General features: G+C 36.1%; 3 protein-coding genes and 1 pseudogene across 4 annotated transcripts; 3 read left to right on the forward strand and 1 right to left on the reverse strand.

Annotated features, from left to right (window-relative positions):
- Positions 1 to 1,536: 1,536 nt before the first annotated feature.
- On the reverse strand, positions 1,537 to 6,039 carry LOC123709489 (annotated as a pseudogene).
- Positions 6,040 to 6,409: 370 nt separating this feature from the next.
- Positions 6,410 to 8,188, forward strand: LOC123709707 (tRNA-splicing endonuclease subunit Sen34). The gene is made up of 7 exons (XM_045661217.1): positions 6,410 to 6,723; positions 6,795 to 6,881; positions 6,945 to 7,080; positions 7,148 to 7,263; positions 7,331 to 7,444; positions 7,741 to 7,890; positions 7,963 to 8,188. The coding sequence occupies exons 1-7, from the start codon at positions 6,672 to 6,674 to the stop codon at positions 8,154 to 8,156; spliced, it is 849 nt and encodes a 282-aa protein (XP_045517173.1). The 5' UTR covers positions 6,410 to 6,671; the 3' UTR covers positions 8,157 to 8,188.
- A 2,053-nt stretch (positions 8,189 to 10,241) lies between these two features.
- LOC123710412 (programmed cell death protein 5) lies at positions 10,242 to 12,002 on the forward strand. 2 transcript variants are annotated; one of them, XR_006753823.1, is made up of 4 exons: positions 10,242 to 10,431; positions 10,542 to 10,650; positions 11,282 to 11,560; positions 11,799 to 12,002. XR_006753823.1 is itself a non-coding variant. In XM_045662279.1 (3 exons), the coding sequence occupies exons 1-3, from the start codon at positions 10,366 to 10,368 to the stop codon at positions 11,494 to 11,496; spliced, it is 390 nt and encodes a 129-aa protein (XP_045518235.1). In that variant the 5' UTR covers positions 10,242 to 10,365; the 3' UTR covers positions 11,497 to 12,002. The 2 variants fall into 2 exon arrangements, 1 of the variants encoding a protein (XP_045518235.1); XM_045662279.1 differs by having other exon boundaries at positions 11,282 to 12,002.
- Positions 12,003 to 12,523: 521 nt separating this feature from the next.
- Positions 12,524 to 16,184, forward strand: LOC123710375 (lipase 3-like). Its single transcript, XM_045662215.1, has 5 exons — positions 12,524 to 12,706; positions 13,376 to 13,577; positions 14,385 to 14,755; positions 15,197 to 15,355; positions 15,774 to 16,184. The coding sequence occupies exons 1-5, from the start codon at positions 12,560 to 12,562 to the stop codon at positions 16,164 to 16,166; spliced, it is 1,272 nt and encodes a 423-aa protein (XP_045518171.1). The 5' UTR covers positions 12,524 to 12,559; the 3' UTR covers positions 16,167 to 16,184.
- Positions 16,185 to 17,315: the final 1,131 nt, after the last annotated feature.

The following is a 17,315-nucleotide window of genomic DNA, read 5'->3' on the forward strand; positions in this document are numbered from 1 at the left end:
GTAACGCACAAGAACTCGACGATCTTAAACGATTTTCAAAATTTGAATTAAATCTCTTAAGCCGTTTGGTCATAATAATATTTTTACAACAAACAACATACTGTATGTAGTAATAATACAATGGATAGTTTTTGACAATTTTTATAAGAGACATTGCTGTTTGGGGTTAAGCTATTGCTGCGAACGGAACCGCTGTTACCGAAATTGGTTATGTAATTAGACCACGCGCAGGTGCCGATCCCTTATGCGCACGTAATTATCTTAAGTCTTACGAATAAAGAAGTTGTGATTTGTAAAAACCCAAAATGAATTAATAAGAAATGTAATAATAGTGGTAGTAGCTTAAAAACCTAGTAGAAACACCAATGAAAATTAGGTACAAATAAATCTGAATGAATATTTGCTAACAACAAATATACATTTTTTACACACCACTAAAAGGTTAAAGTGATAGTGAAGTTCCACAAAAAAGAGTAAAATCCTTCTCGGAAACAGCCGTAAGTTTTTTACCAAAACCTTAATATTGTATTTGTTTCTGATAGGATGGATTAGAGGCTAGGGTATAGCAATTAATTAAAACGCAAATAATACTGGAAAACATTGTGTTTACTTGTATGAGAAAATAAAATATATTATAATAAAAATGACACCGCACATCGAAAAATAAAACATAATCCAAATTCAAATGCAGCGCATCATAGACAATTATATGTAGACAGCACCACGACCTACCAGCAGTTTATTAGTGTTTTTAAAATAACAAATGTTTAATTTTCAAAGTCAATACTTAATAGAATTAATAACTATTTAATGAAATAATAAAAATTTGCATAAGACTTAATAAAAGAAATTGATGCCTATTGTGAACCGGATATCCCTAGAAAACATAAAGACGGTTTTTCAGGGCCCCAAACATTCCGATCTATACAGTTTCTCTATGATTACGTCGATACAAACATTTTATCTTAAAAATTAAAAACTTTTATGTTCAAATTACAATTTAAAATAAATTAGCATATCGATTGTACCTATCCCGTTATCGATAAACAAACACAAGTGCTAGATTGTAATTTCATAATGGCTCTATAATTTTATACCTACATTATATTATGTCCTAATCACAACTTTTTGACCGCAATCTTACATGGCATTGTTTCGGTTATGCAAAAATTGGCTGGATTCGATCTCAGCATTAGTTAAAAAATATCGCATAGGTATAGGCAGCGGCATGTAAGTCTAGCGCTGGCCGATACGTGGAGAGGATTGCTGCGCATGTGTCGCGCACGCAATACATTATATGCCACTTTGATTAATGATTACCTAAATAACGATATTAAGCTGAACGAAATGTGAAGGATAGCTGCTGCGCATGATTACTGTCGCGCATGTAAGTAATATTACCTATCTATAAGATATAATAAGGCACTATGTACAGGCAGTACATATAACGTATTTCCAAAAAAGACCTAAGATATTTTAACAAGTTTATGGGATGTAGAAAAATAAAAACATTATCTTTTAATTTGTAATCTTTTATTAATCTGAATCAGAGAACGGTATCACGCCTTCAATGGTCTCGCGACAAGGCCTTTTGATTACTGAGGGCCCGGGCTCAGGACTGCTTCGTTCGTCGGCACTAGCGTCATCTTCATTGCTATCCTCGGAACTATCTCCATCGACATGAATAATGAATTGTTCTGTTACCAAATCCACGACATGATCACTCTTTGCATATTGCTCTTCTATATCCTTCACCTTTTTACACAACTTTTGCCAATCCCATGTACCCATTAGTAAAACCTTTTCTTGTATTAGATCTATACATTTACTGACACTCCATTTTATATTTTTGCTGCCTACATATTGTTTAATATCCGACCATGCCATTTCAATCGGATTTAGGTCGGGGTAGTATCGTGGTAGTCTCAGTACCTGATGACCTCGTTCAACTAGGATTCGATCAATCGAAAATGTTTTAAATGTATCTTTGTTACCTTGTGTTTCCTCGTACTGTATACCTTTTTCAGTGAGCCAGGCCTGCATGTCAGCTTTTTTAGAATTAGAGGTTGGTGCGCGATCCCACTGCTTATTATGATAGAACGCGTTGTTGACTACCACGACGTTGTAGGTTGGGCATTAATTGGGTTTGGAGCCATTTTTCGTAGTTTTCAAAATTCATATTGTCGTGGTAGTCGCCTGATTTGGTACCAGCTTTAAAAGTCAGCAACGCATTAGGTATAAACCCAGTATCAGACCCTGCGTGGACAATGACAACTCGCTGTCCTTTCGAAATAGGCTTCTTAAGCCCCTTAGTAGTACCTTCGGTCCAGGCTATTATTGGCTATTATTCGTATTCTGGGGGGGGCAATTCTGCGCTCTTTAAAAAAAAATTTATCGGTCTCGGGGCAAACGGAGCAATCCAACAAAGGAACCCCCATCCACACTCACCGTGGACTTCACAAATATTAGGGTGCTCAACTCCAACATCCACGCTGTCCACTATCATTTAGAGACTGCAAAGCCGGCCTTGCTCTTTCTTACCGAGACTCAGATTTCCTCCCCGGCTGACTTCTTACCTCTCCTACCCGGGGTACAAATTGGAACATTCATTTGTGCCGCGGGCTGGAGTTTGCGCGTACGTCCGAGAGGATATCTGTTCTCGTCGCCTCGGGACGCTTGAAGGAAGGGACCTATCTAACCTCTGGCTGCGCGTAGACTGCGATGACCATCCGCGATTCTACGCATGCCTGTATAGGTCCCATAGCGGAAATACCGAAACTGACCGACTCTTGAGCACATCCAAATGGCTACAGATTGCCTGCTCGAAAGGATTCCTACCGCTGAAATCGTGATACTTGGCGCTTTTAACGCCCACCATGCCGATTGGCTCGGCTCTGAAACCACCGATCACGGGAGATCCTTTCACGACTTTGCTTTAGCCTACGACTTGACGCAAATGGTCACGCGAATACCAGATGTGGATGGTCATAAACCTTCTTTGTTGGACCTTCTGCTGACTTCACATCCGGAGACCTACCAAGTCTCTGTTGACCCGCCATTGGGTTCATCAGATCATTGTGTGGTACGGAGCATTGTGCCGCTCACGCGCCCTTTACGGCCTAGCTTTGCGGGCTGTCGCCGTGTGTGGCACTATAAGTCAGCAGATTGGGACGGGATGCGGTCTTTTTTTGCGTCCTACCCTTGGGGGCCAAGGGTAGGACGCAAAAAGGACGCATTTGCTTTTCGTTGAGTACTCCGGATGCCGTAGATGATGTGGTCCTGCAGGGCATGGAACTTTTTATTCCATTCTCTGCGGTGCCGGTCGGTGGCAAGTCCCAGCCTTGGTTTAGGCGTTCGTGCAAAGAGGCTTTGCGCCGTAAGCGTGAATGCTTTAAAGCCTGGGCAGAAGCGGCGACATCCTGTGATGCGGCTATCGGCGAACGTAAAAAAGCATACAATTCAGCCTCTAGGTCTTTCAAACGGGAAATCGCTAAGGCAAAGTCAGAGCATATTGCCAGGTTTGGTGAGAAATTGGCCCACCTTCCTTCGGGAACTCGAGCCTTCTGGTCTCTTGCCAAAGCTGTCCAAGGGAATTTCTGTCAGCCCTCTATTCCACCACTGCATAGGGAGGATGACTCACTGGCCCATACTGCAAAAGAGAAGGCCGATCTTCTAGGCTGTCTCTTTGCGTCGAACTCAACTTTGGATGATCAGGGGAAGGAACCACCGACATTATTGCGGTGTGATACTACGATGCCTGAAGTAACATTCTGGCAACGTGCTATCCGTAAACATTTATTTTCCCTGGACATCCATAAGTCGAGCGGGCCTGATGGCATCCCCTCAATTGTGCTGCGTACTTGTGCTCCTGAGTTGGCTCCGGTCCTAACGCGCCCTTTCCGGTACCTGTACTCCCTCAACACTGCTCCGAAGTGCTGGAAGACAGCTTTGATACATCCGATCCCTAAAAAAGGCGATCGCTCTGATCCGTCCAACTATCGCCCAATCGCAATAACCTCCTTGTTCAGTGTGCCAGCTCTTGAGGTATCTAGAAGGCAGCCAGCTGATTAGCGATTCTCAGTACGGCTTTCGTCGTGGTCGCTCAGCTGGTGACCTCCTTGTATACCTTACACATAGGTGGGCAGAGGCAATTGAGTCCAAGGGGGAGGCGCTGGCGGTAAGTTTGGACATAGCGAAAGCCTTCGATCGGGTGTGGCATAGAGCACTGGTCTCGAAGCTTCCAGCCTATGGGCTCCCCGAGAAATTATGCAACTGGATTTCCAGCTTTCTCGCTGATCGGAGCATTAAGGTCGTCATCGACCGAGCATGCTCCGACCTTAAACCCGTCAATGCTGGTGTCCCACAAGGCTGTGTCCTATCCCCGACCCTGTTTATTCTGCATATTAATGATATGTTGCAACTTAGAAACCTTCATTGCTATGCGGACGACAGCACTGAGGATTCTTTTAACACGGGCCGGGCATGTATTTCTCGGGCTGTTGTTGATGAGTGCCGGAACAAACTTGTGTCTGAAGTCGTCTTCGTCGTCGTCGAAACTCTTTTACGTGGAGTCTCGGACTGGGGTAGACTAAATCTAGTCCAATTTAACCCCAAGAAGACACAAGTATGCGCGTTTTCCGCTAAAAAAACTCCCTTTGTCGCTACTCCCCTCTTTGAAGGCACTCTCCTTAAAGCCTTAGCTAACATCGGAATATTGGGCGTTGACATATCGAATAACGTCCAGTTTCGCGGTCATTTGGAAGGGAAGGCTAAATTAGCCTCCAAAAAGCTTGGTGTGCTCAGCAAGGCGAGACGGTACTTCACTCCGGGCCACCGCTTGCAACTCTATAAAGCGCAAATTCGTCTCCACATGAAATACTGTTCTCACCTCTGGGCGGGAGCTCCTCAGCACCAACTCCTTCCACTAGACCGTATTCAACGAAGAGCGGTTCGAATCGTCGACGACCAATCACTTTCCGTGTGGCTTGATCCCTTGGCGTTGCGTAGAGATGTTGGGTCCCTCTGCATCTTCTACCGCATTTACCATGGGGAGTGTTCAGAAGAGTTGTTCGGTCTTATACCTGCAGCTGAGTTTCATTATCGGACGTCAAGGCAAAATACAAAATACCATCCGTATCACCTCGACGTCCGTCGTTTCACAACTGAGCGTTTTCTAAGGCAGTTTTTGCCGCGCACCACCACTATGTGGAACCAGCTGCCCACTGAAGTATTTCCGAACCAATTCGACTTAGCGTCCTTCAAGAAAAGAGCGTACCAATTCTTGAAAGGCCGGCAACGCACTTGCGAGCCTTCTGGCAATGTGAGTGTCCATGGGCGGCGGTATCGCTTCACATCAGGTGAGTCTCTTGCCCGTTTGCCTGCTATTACATAAAAAAAGGCTTTTGAAGAAGAGTGCGATGAATCTACGTAAGATTTGTCTGTATAAACAATAGGCTTTCCCTCTTGGCGATATTGCTTTATTTTGGTTAAATATTCGATACGTTGCAAACGTATATTAGAAGTCTCAATCAGCACTTTCCGGTTGTTTTCGGTGTTTTTCCACCGAAATCCAAAGCTCTTAACTATTCGCCGAAGACTTCGTTCTGAACCTTTGAAATTTATGTCATCTTCTAGCTGCTTTTTAAGCTTTCCGATGGTAGGAAGTTCATTATTTGTCTTGTGAAAGTTATGAATGGTTCTCTTTATTACTCCTTGGTCGAAGTTATCGATATTTGTAACCGGTTTTGTTCTGGAGCGTTTTTTGCCAGGTGTTCTGAACACTGTGATCAAATCAGAACTTTTGGCTTGATTTGAGATGTTTCTTACCGTTGCAATTGACGTTTTTGTTGACTTTGCTGTCCTTTTTTGGATTTTACCTAATTCGCTGATTAAATTTTATGTTTCCTGCCTTAATGATTTCGGCAGTTTGTTTTATCTGGCTCAAATTTACAATGTTGCTGTCCGAATGACTGAACAAAGTATTTGTAGCTTCGTCAATCTCAAAAAGACTCTCTCTTTTTAAAAAACAATTCACGTCATAAACCATTTTCCTGGCTTGTCTTTTCAAAATAGTATTTGTTCTAGGCATATTCACTTTAAAGTCACAAACTTAAAAACAAATAACAAACAACAAAACACTAACAAATTCAAACGTAACAATAAACAACAAAACGTAACAATAAACAACAAAACGTAACAATAATATTAATGACACGACTGTACACGGGATGTGCGCGGGGTGTCGTATCGGTGCGGGGGCCGGAATGCAACTGGAAAGCCAATCGACGCTACGCGCCCGCGCTTCATTCCCCTCAGGTACCTATTTTTTACTTCTGCGCAATAACGGTCAGCGCTAGAGTTTCGTGCCGCTACTTGTACATTCTTTTTAGGAATGTTTTTATGACTCACGTGTAATCTAGTCTAGTCTGTGTTACTGCCTACTTCGTAGTCTGTGTTCCTTAGTTTTTGAATTTTAAAAATTAAGTAAAGGTGATTTTTGAGTTGTACACAAAAGGATAAATATACATAATTTAAAATTTATTCGGGAATATTAAAGATTAATCGGTTTTCGTCGAGTTTATCCATAACATTATTTGATACACAATAAATTATATACGATTTAAAACTTAAATATTGTCATTAGTTTATTTATTATTATAATAAATTTTAAAATGATTCCTCTTTATGTTACCAATGGTTCTGCATATGTTTGGAATTCAGAAGGTATGTCCTACTTTCCAATTTTTTTATGCTGTTCTATATTATTATTATTTCTCGTTTGTGTTGATTTTCAGATTGGTACACATTACGTGTAAAATATCGAATTTGTGGTGCTTTGATTGGTTCTCTTCCATCGTTTCCTAGACAAAATGACTTTCAAGGTACAATTAAGTTATTTTTTTAACAAAGTTATTTTTTTATAACTTAAAAATGTTCATTTGTAGGGCTACCCATGTCTCTTATGACAGAAGAGGCAACACTATTAGTCAATGAAGGCATATGTGAATTGATTAGTATTACAGACTTAAATATGAAGCCATCTGGTGATTTGAAGCAGCAAATTGATGACTGTGAAAACAGGTAACATTTTACACACTTTTATTGTAACCTTTAGTTATCAATCATTTTAATTTAATTCTACTTTCAGAATAATACTTGAACAAACAGATGCTTTAAAAAAAAGGAAAATTCAGCAGTTATCACAAAAAATTGATATCATTGTAGCTGGTAAAAAACAAAAATTATTGTCTAAAGGAATCTCAGGTTGGATAGTGTTACATTTTTATAAGGCATAAGCTAAAACAAATGTTATTTACAAAATGTTTTACAGATGTTGATCTAGATAAAAACATTTTATTACAAGAAGAAATTAATAAAATTCCTAATATTGCACCAGGGCACTTACTTGTACATTTACCAACTCAGCATCATTTAAAATGTAATGGTAAGTATCCTTATGAGTTACTTCTCTCTTGGAAATTCTTTGAAGTAGAATAAACTTGGTACTTCAAAATATTTGTTCTTAGTGGTAGTTAGCAAGTAGCTAGAGAGTTGTTTTAAATTCATTAAGTTTGTGTCTCGATATATATTTATGGTAGGTGAAAGATAACTATAATGGAACAGTATTTTGATAATTTTATTTTGCAATAGAAGCTAGAGAAAAACAAAAAATATTTTCTAAATGTTAATTATCTATAAGTAAAAAGTAAGGCGTCAGTTTTCTACTTATTACTGTTTTAGAGAAAAAAATTTTATCTACCGATGTCTTGGATCCTAGCCTCAGAACTGAAGAAGGAAAAATAAAATATGCAGTGTTTAATGACTTATGGAAAAAAGGATATTACTTAACAAGTGGATCAAAATTTGGATCAGATTTTTTGGTTTATCAAGGTATATAATAAGACTTGTGATGCATTTATAGGGAGAGCTTAATATTTAATAAATATATATATATTTTTATAGGTGATCCAGTTAAATTCCATGCAACATACATGGTGAAATGTACCAGTGTTGCAACAAAATTTCGTCCGGCTAATTTAGTAGCATTTGGTAGATTGTCTGTTGCTGTAAATAAACTGGCAATCTTAGCCTATTTTAATAATACTGGTGCAATAGAATATCAAACACTACAATGGCATGACAGTGTAGTAAGATAATAAAATAAGAAATAAATTGAGTTCTTGTTTAATTAAGGTTTTTGACTGTATAAGTGAAATTTGAAAGCATTGTCAACATTACTATGTCATATAACTATTATTATTATTTACCTTGGAGTCCCAACTCTCAATTCTAGACCATACATACCATTTGACTCACTAAGAATGTTACCTATCAATCCAGTCCTTGACTAAATAAGTAATTAATAAGTATAATAATAATAAAAAAAATATTTGCAAAATACATGTATAATATTATGTGACATAATAAGATAAATAAAGATTTTCGTATATACTTCTCAGTTCTCTTCGTCTTTATCATTTCACCACCGCCATTTAATCGTTAAATTAAATGAAATGGTGGCAAATTAAGAAAACGGTTTTATTAATAGAGACAAAAAAAAATATTATGTAAGAAATTCCCTCTAGACCTTCTATTAGTTAAGGATTCTGACGACATCCGTCGAGACTCGAGAGATGTAGGCAGCTCACTATTCTCGCTTTGCTTGATTTTAGTAATGCTTTCAATACTGTGGACTTTGAAATTCAGTTGGATTACTTCGCTCTATGAAAATCTCTGCAGCTATTGACTGGTTTGATCTTTACGATCGTGACGGGTATTACAACTAAAAACTGACCATAAGTCAATTTCCCTTAACGACACAGGTAGCCTTTATTCTGGATTAAGAAAAGGATACGCTTACTCACACGAAACCGGTCAAAGAATACCACTAATGCGTACCCTGCACCCTCGGGGCCAGTCAGAACTCATCTGTTGTGCTAGTTACAAGTTTGGTTTTTCGACATTCGCTATTTTTAATCACTTTTCTGTGCAGTTTTGTGCTGTTGGGTTTAATGCAAACCAAAAAAAAAACCATGGAACCTTCAGACATGGGCAATGACCTACAAATTTAGGATCAGTGAACTTCCTCTGATAAATATGCGATGAATCATGATCTTTATAACAATAATTATATAACCAATTTGAGTAAAGACTGGTCTTAAAATTAATCCTATCAAGAGCCAAGTCGTCACCATCGAAAGCCCTTTCTTTATTTCAAGGGTCAAATGGGCTAAACTCCCTGGCTTACCTTGACGGCGTGGCCTTGGCTTTTAATAAGACTGCCAAAAACCTTGGTGTTTTATTCGACCAAACGTTGTACTGGGGTCATCACGTAAAGGAAATCAGGCGCAATCAATACGCCACTTCTCTTGATTTGAGACGTCTTTCTAATTTCTTTACTATTCGCACTAAAAATATGTTAACGCAATCTCTTCTGCTCCCTTTTCTCATATATGCGGACTCATGCACCTCTGATATTATGAAGAGCTGATAAGATCGGTTGCCTGTAGAATTTCTGCATTCGCCTTATTTTTGGTCTTAGGAAATATGACAATGTGCCTAAATTCCGGAGGCGGCGTGGGTGGCTACCTATTTGACTCAGATATAAAGCTCATTTCCATCAATTTCTATATTCAACTGTTTTCAATCCCAAAACTTCCTCATACCTTAAAAATGAATTCAAATTCTAAGGACCTTATAACTATAATGTTAATAGATAGATGGTTTTTTGGAAAATCCATCTTACAGCTCATCCTGCTTAGGTAATTTTATAACGTTTAGGATATCTGCCATTAAGTTGTGGAAAACGCTGCCGACTCCCAATTGGCTACCTCCCTAACATCTTTTAAAATTCGTCTACATAAACATTTCTAAACTATATCCTATCCTGCTCAACGTGCCTTTTGTATTGCATGGTAATTCATGAAACCGTTAGATTAGCTTTTAGTTTAATTTATTATTCTTTTTTGTTTTACTTTAAGGTTGGTAATTCTATATTTTTCTATCTTGCACATTACCGTTAAGTGTTCTTTATTAAGATTTTTCGTTATGGAACGAAGTAAATATTTCAATAAATAAATATTTTGCCTTTCTCCGTTCACGCTAAAGTAGATTGTATTCTATAGATATATAAATTATTTTGACAGTAACCATTTATTTACCTATTTTTAAGTAACTTTATATTATCTGTTTATAGATCGTAGGCAATAAATATAATCTTAGTCATTGAAATTTATGTCAAACGTCAAGTTGGGCATTTTAATTCCATCATATAAACGGTGAAAACAAATGTTTTTATTCTTTAATATTGTCGTTCCTTGTTGAATCTAATTAAGGTTTTAACTTACTTATTTAACGAATAACAACATGAATGATCCTGAGTTGCAAAGAATTCGGCAGCAGCGAATGGCTGAGCTGCAAGCTCAACATGGGGTAAGTAATGTACAGGTTAGCTTAAATATTTAGAATAAATAAGTCATGGTCTCCTTTGTAATATCTGTAATCAAATTGCAGTATAGTTTATGGTGTATATTTGATTTCAGGGTGGAGATCCTAATCAAGCAAAGGCTCAGCAAGAAAGACAGAAGGCAATGGAAGATGCTAGACACACAATACTGTCACAAGCCCTTAGCCAAGATGCTAGAACCAGATGTAATTAATGTTATATTTAATAAGTTTTTTAGTTTTATGAGTTTCATAATTGGTTATGGATTTGTTTTATGGAAAAATCTCCATGCCTTTGTGTATAGTTAAACTGTTTCTTTGGTAGAGTGAAATATTTACTTGTTTTGTGTTCTGAAAAAAAAACATTGCGCCTAACTTCATGGAAAAATAGTTTGACAGCTCATGCAACTAGATTTAAGTTTGCTTGTTATTTTAGTCTTATTTTATATGGGCCTAAGAAGTCTAACATATTTGCTTATCAAGAAATTAATATTACAAAAGTGTTCTTCTTTGTATCCATTGGGATAATTTCGTAAACACATACATCCAATGTGTATACACTGGGCAAATGGATAGGAGGCTCATCTTAAAATGATATTGCTGCCTATACACACTCACATTGTCAGAGTGCTCACAAGTTTGTTCCTGGCCTATTAGGAAATCCCTAAGCAGAACTAGATTTAGTTGAGTCTGAGATTAATAATAATGTCTCTAAAGGAGATTTTTTTTATTGATCTGCATTTATTAGTGATCAATATGTACATAGTCATGATTAGATTCATTATAATTAACTGACACATAGATTTTGCTTCCTCATGTTGTTTTTCTTTTTTTTCAGTAAATATAATAAAACATAGTAAACCAGAAAAAGCAGCTATGGTGGAAAATATGATCTGTAGAATGGCTCAGATGGGCCAACTGAATACTAAAATATCTGAGCAGGAACTCATTCAATTGCTTGAGTCTGTTAACCAGCAGATGCCCAAGTCTACAAGTACTGTAAAGTTTGACAGAAGAAGAGCGGCTCTTGATTCAGATGATGATGATTTGTAGTATCCTCATGAAAGCAATACTAATGCCTTATTTAACCAAAACTCGAGAGTGTTTTTAACAATAAGTAATATATATTTTTGCAAAGATTGAGTGAAGTATCATATTCTCTAATCAATTTACCAATGGCAATAGAAAATTTTGTGACTAGATTTATGCCCTTATAGAATTTCAATAACACTTCAACTTATTCTCAAAAAGCAAATAAAAATTAAAATTTGAGTGTTATATCTCTTGAAATGAATGTTATTTAATTAACTTTGTTTTTAATAAAGTCATCTCTGAGTTCTTTTTTATTCTTACAGATGGACTGTATGATTAAAAAAGAATGAAGGTATCAAGGTATTTCTTTATTTTCATATTAAGCCAGTTATGTTAAAGTAATCTTACTTTGAATAGAGTAACTTGGGGTATGTTTCTAAAGAATCCAAATGTATGATAGCCTCTATATCATTACAAATTTCGTAGGTATGTGTATTTTTTGCTTTAACTTTTGATTAAATTATGCCCAAAAACATTTCTTTTTATTTCATAATCTATCTTTGTTTGTTGTTTATTATAATAATTAAATAATTTATTGTTTTCCATCTCAGTATTATTATTTATAAATGAAATTATCAAGATTGTATTCAATGATAATTGATAATTGATAATTAAAAGCTATAGCTATACTATGTCATAAACATAGATATGTTTATTTACTTATTTTATATTCTAACAGTATTTTAATACTAATGCAACAGAAAAATTCAATTATGAACAATATTACTTAAAGTGGTCCACTCACTTTGTTACGCACCGGAACCACATTGCTACTTGTCCAACGATCTGGGAATGTTGATGGTTTTGGATGGCATAGATTTAATATATAGAAATGGAGTTCAGCTAGTAGGTACTGCCTGACAGTATATAAATGTAGTCCCCCCCTATAAAGACCATGTTATTAATTTATTGTAATTAAAAATTATCTCAAGTAATTTTCTAGTCTAATCTAAGATTTTAGTAGATAATAACGCAATATAAAAACGCGAAATAAAGTGGCAAAAAAGTCTTTGTTACTCTGAAAATGTTGCGTAGTCTTGTGGTGTTAGTATGTGTAGTATCAGCTTTAGCAGGCCAATCTCCTAATGCTGCGTTTGTCGAAGAACTAGTAGAGTTGTATAATGACGGACGATTTTCGGACAATCTACAAGAAGATGCTTCATTGGACGTGGTAAGAGTTTTTGTAATACTTTTTAGGAGTAAATCAAAGAGTAGAAATAAACATAAACTCGCCGTCAGATTGTGAATCAGGTCTTATCACGAAATAGGATTGCCGTGCCAATGTTGAAATCCCTAAATGTTGACATCCAATACGTATTTGTCCGACGAGAATCACATTTAGCGCTAAACAATCAATTTTATCGAGGGATGGTAAACAGTTCCTCCTACTGAAAGAGAGTATCCAGGACTAGTTTAACCACTGTCCAGCGTGAAGACCCCAGTGGCTGAGGGGGATAAGCTGTATATGTCCTTAGCGCTAGAAATAACTTTGTTAAATCATGGTATAACGTCATCGCAGTGATTGTAGCCATAGGATGTGTCGCTACAATCTATGAACCTACAAATTAAAAGCGCTATCATCAGCTATAGTAAAATTTACTATATGTAAAAAAATACATATACCATGTTTAGGGGTTATAGTTAAAAGTTCTTACAAACATTTTTTTAGCGACGTTTATAAGTGTACATTATTTACCTATTTGAATAAATCATATTTTGATTATGATATATCTTATCATTCTGCTTGTACTAATGGAACACAATATATTTCAATATTAGTAATGTCTTGTTTTTCCGTACCTATACAAGTAAAGATTTTTAAATCAGCAATGTATTTTAGCCAGAACTTGTGCGAAAATACGGATATCCGTTGGAGGAGCACACTGTGGAAACATCTGATGGCTACATTTTAACCATGCATCGTATTCCACACGGGCGGGAAGCTAGCAATGATACAGGACAAAAACCAGTTGTCTTCATGATGCATGGCCTCCTTAGTTCCTCTGCTGATTATGTCTTGATGGGTCCTGGATCTGGTTTAGGTGAGTAAACCTAACAATAAATAAATTAAATATGTGTTTATTCATTTTAAGTACATATGCATTACAATGTGTAAGATTTGGGAACCCTTTTAAGTAAAAAATACCTGTGTCGGGGTTTCCAGTTCTTTCATAAAAAACTTAATTATACATTCCTTAAAATATTTAATTTATATATAACTTAATTACATCTTTTATTTTATTTATTTTGTTATTGATTTTTCAAATGTTATCAGCACGCTTGAGTGCATACTCACACTCTCACTGCAAATGTGTGAGTGAGTCAATGATTGTATGAAAAGTCTAACTACATACTAGGTCCAGAAGAAGCTCTAACTCTGCGTAGGGTGTATTCATAAGCAAGTCCTTTAGTCGTATTTTTAGATTGTAGACGGTGAGCGGGTAGATGTAAAGCATCCTATTTAATTTATTATAGATATAGTCTGCTTGCATATTGCGTCTGGCGAAGTCAGTCCTTACGGTCTGACCGACGACAACTATCCCTATTTCTTTTTAAGAACAGCCTATTATCAAATGGTAGCGCTCTGTGTGATTTTAAAATTAGACTCAGGATATACAGCTTCCTAACGGAAAGTAATTGGCTGAGATGATAAAGCTCTTCCGATGGAATCTGTATGGCCGGAACAGCATGACCTTTAATTTATTAAATTAGTGCTGTAGCACTATGTCCCCATTCCAATTCCAAAAAAATATTTTATTGGCCGCTCCCCATATGTTTATGCAATATATCAATACGGACAATGAAATAAAACTTGTACACAATATTTGTAATTTTGTTTTTATTTTCAGGGTACATTTTAGCAGATGAAGGCTATGATGTGTGGATGGGTAACGCTCGTGGCAACTACTATTCTCGTAAACATTTAAAATTACGTCCTGATGCGTTATTAAACACAGATTTCTGGAACTTCTCATGGGATGAAATAGGGAATATAGACGTAGCAGCTATGATAGATCATGCCTTGGAGACCACTGGGAGATCTCGTTTGCATTACATTGGATTTTCTCAAGGCACCACTACTTTCTTTGTGTTGGCATCCCTAAAGCCTGAGTACAATGATAAGATTATATCCATGCATGCTTTAGCGCCTGTGGCTTTCATGGCCAATAACAGGAATCTTCTGTTAAACGCTTTGGCACCGTTTGCTAGGAGTTTATCGGTATGTTTTTAACTAATTTTATAGATTGCGTACAGAGGTTTATATAATCTCAATGAAAACATCTCATACGCCTAAAAATAGTAAAAAAACGTGAATAAAAATCCAAGTACCTTAACCTTACCTTAACTCTTACCTTACCTTAACCCTTTCTTTATGTTCAACCCGAAATAAAATTGCGATAATTGTTATGAATATATATTCTTGGCATGTATTATGTAGTATCATTCCCAAAAAAAAGTAAACTGTTTCTTCTCCGTATAATCTGAGTAGGTATTCATTTCCTACGGTTTTATTTCAAAACGGATATATTCATATAGAATATATTCAGTTTGATTTGCTTATATGATGCGGGAGTAATAAAGACATTTAATTGCTATTTAAGGGTTATAATTTGTTTTTGAGGCTTATAAGAAATAAGTTAATATATACCTTAACTTTCAGAGATTAGCAAATCTAATTGGAATTGGTGAGTTTATGCCAAACAGACTTATCTATACATGGGCTGGACAAGCATTGTGCAAAGATGAAGCTCTATTCCAACCGATTTGTAGCAGCATTCTATTCTTGATCGCAGGCTGGAATGAGAAACAACACAATGCGGTGGGGTGTTTTTCTTATAATATAAATTTCAACGATATTGTTATACTGATATATACTGACGACATATATTAATCTCCCATAAAATGGTTGTACAAATAGATACAACTCTAGGCCATATAAGTTGAATTAAAATTTAAAAAAAATTATCCTCTTTCATATCTTGAATGATAACCCTGTATGATATGTAAAATGCCCTAGAATAAGAGCCCCTTATACTCATTACTAACGATTCCAATAATTAAGATATTTGTATTTCGTCAAAGAGACTTTTGTATTTTGTTTTCTCACCCTCTGCTGTCAAACTGAAATTAAATTGTAAACTAACTTAATATCTAAATCGCGATACTGATATCCGATTTCTCTTTGAAATATGGTAACATATAAATTTCTTCAGAAATTAAAATATTCAATGTTTCAGACAATGTTACCTGTTATCTTCGGTCACACTCCAGCCGGGGCGTCGGTAAGGCAATTCGCCCACTACGGACAGGGTATATCTGGCAACAAATTTCGTCGTTTCGACCACGGTATGGCAAAAAATTTGCGCATGTATGGCAGAATCAGCGCCCCAGATTACGATTTGAGAAAAATAACAACACCTGTATTTTTACACTACTCTACTAATGATCCCTTGGCCCACGTAAATGATGTAGACAAATTATGGTCAGAATTGAAAAACCCAGTTGGAAAATTCAAGGTTCAAGAAAACACATTCAGCCATTTGGATTTCATGTACGGAATCGATGCAAGGGCCTTGGTTTATAATAGAGTTATCAGTTTCCTACGAGTTATGGATTCTTTGGAAGTCTAAATATATTTATTACCTTTTTGTTTTCTTTTTTTTGTGTTTCCAGCCAGCCATAGGCTAAAAACGAGAAAATTTATAACGTAGTTGAATACATATTGCTAGATTAATTTGGTGTCTGTTTTTAGTTGAAGTAACACTTATAGGTACTGTTTTTTCAAAATGCCGTAATTAAAGCAAAAGCGTGAGGAGTAACCTATACTTTCACATAATATCTCAATATAAGCACCGCATGCTGCTTAGACGGTTCCAGTCGGATTAACATTAATTTTTTTACAAAATTGTTGCGCAAAACGTATACCTAGGATTACTATCCTTGATTAAATTTGATACTTCAAATTTTAGTAAAATTGCGAACATTTGCGAATATACATAATCTTCAGCGTGCGGACACTTATGTATCAAGGATTAATTTATCATATAACGTCGTATTAAATATACCTACGGTTGGTAATACATATATAAAAATAACTATTTCAGGAAAAACTATTTGATTCATTTAATTCAACGGCTCGTGCTCCTATTTCATAATTGTTGTGATAACGTAAAATACAATTATTATTCAATTAAAGCATTATAAAGGCAATAAGATAAAGTGTAATATCTGAAAGTGTAATATAATTTAAGATTTCACTGCCACTGAAACACACACATATAAATGACATTAAAATAATTATACAAATGGTTGCATTATTGGCGTTCGAACTTTCAACTGCTCACAGATCTGAATGTACTTGTTTTTTTATTTATTATAATAAAGTAATAAGGAAACAACTTTAATGGTCTTTGTAAGGAAACAGTCAAAAATAAAAGATTACCGCCTCTAAACCTCAGGTTCTTACATGAGACTTGCTAAGTATGAGTGTAGCACGAATGTCATAATATGTCAAACACGTATTGGATGTTAACATAGAATACGGCTATGACTCCCGGGGGCTTAGTCAAGATGCCATAACAGTAGTGTATGTAGAAACTCGAAAACTAAATTATATGAAAATGACAATTCGTGTCGAAAAAGTTTCTACATACACTACTCAAAAGACATCTTGACTAAGCCCCCGGGAGTCCTAGACGTATTCTAAATTGTATTTAAGCACTGATATAGATTTATTACGAGATTTAAGTTAAGATTGTATTCCAAAAATTCTAAATTCC

The sequence above is a fragment of the Pieris brassicae genome, chromosome 5 (genome assembly GCF_905147105.1).
Source record: "Pieris brassicae chromosome 5, ilPieBrab1.1, whole genome shotgun sequence".
Taxonomy (NCBI): Eukaryota; Metazoa; Arthropoda; class Insecta; order Lepidoptera; family Pieridae; genus Pieris; species Pieris brassicae.

Excerpts from the sequence above, each read along its gene's own strand:
- LOC123709707 (XM_045661217.1), top strand. The coding sequence starts at position 6,672 with ATGATTCCTCTTTATGTTACCAATGGTTCTGCATATGTTTGGAATTCA. Across the intron at positions 6,724-6,794 it reads ATATGTTTGGAATTCAGAAG|ATTGGTACACATTACGTGTA; the intron begins GTATGTCCTACT and ends GTTGATTTTCAG. Across the intron at positions 7,264-7,330 it reads ATTGTCTAAAGGAATCTCAG|ATGTTGATCTAGATAAAAAC; the intron begins GTTGGATAGTGT and ends AATGTTTTACAG.
- LOC123710412 (XM_045662279.1), top strand. The coding sequence starts at position 10,366 with ATGAATGATCCTGAGTTGCAAAGAATTCGGCAGCAGCGAATGGCTGAG. Across the intron at positions 10,432-10,541 it reads AGCTGCAAGCTCAACATGGG|GGTGGAGATCCTAATCAAGC; the intron begins GTAAGTAATGTA and ends ATTTGATTTCAG. Across the intron at positions 10,651-11,281 it reads CCAAGATGCTAGAACCAGAT|TAAATATAATAAAACATAGT; the intron begins GTAATTAATGTT and ends CTTTTTTTTCAG.
- LOC123710375 (XM_045662215.1), top strand. The coding sequence starts at position 12,560 with ATGTTGCGTAGTCTTGTGGTGTTAGTATGTGTAGTATCAGCTTTAGCA. Across the intron at positions 13,578-14,384 it reads GGGTCCTGGATCTGGTTTAG|GGTACATTTTAGCAGATGAA; the intron begins GTGAGTAAACCT and ends TTTTATTTTCAG. Across the intron at positions 15,356-15,773 it reads ATGAGAAACAACACAATGCG|ACAATGTTACCTGTTATCTT; the intron begins GTGGGGTGTTTT and ends TCAATGTTTCAG.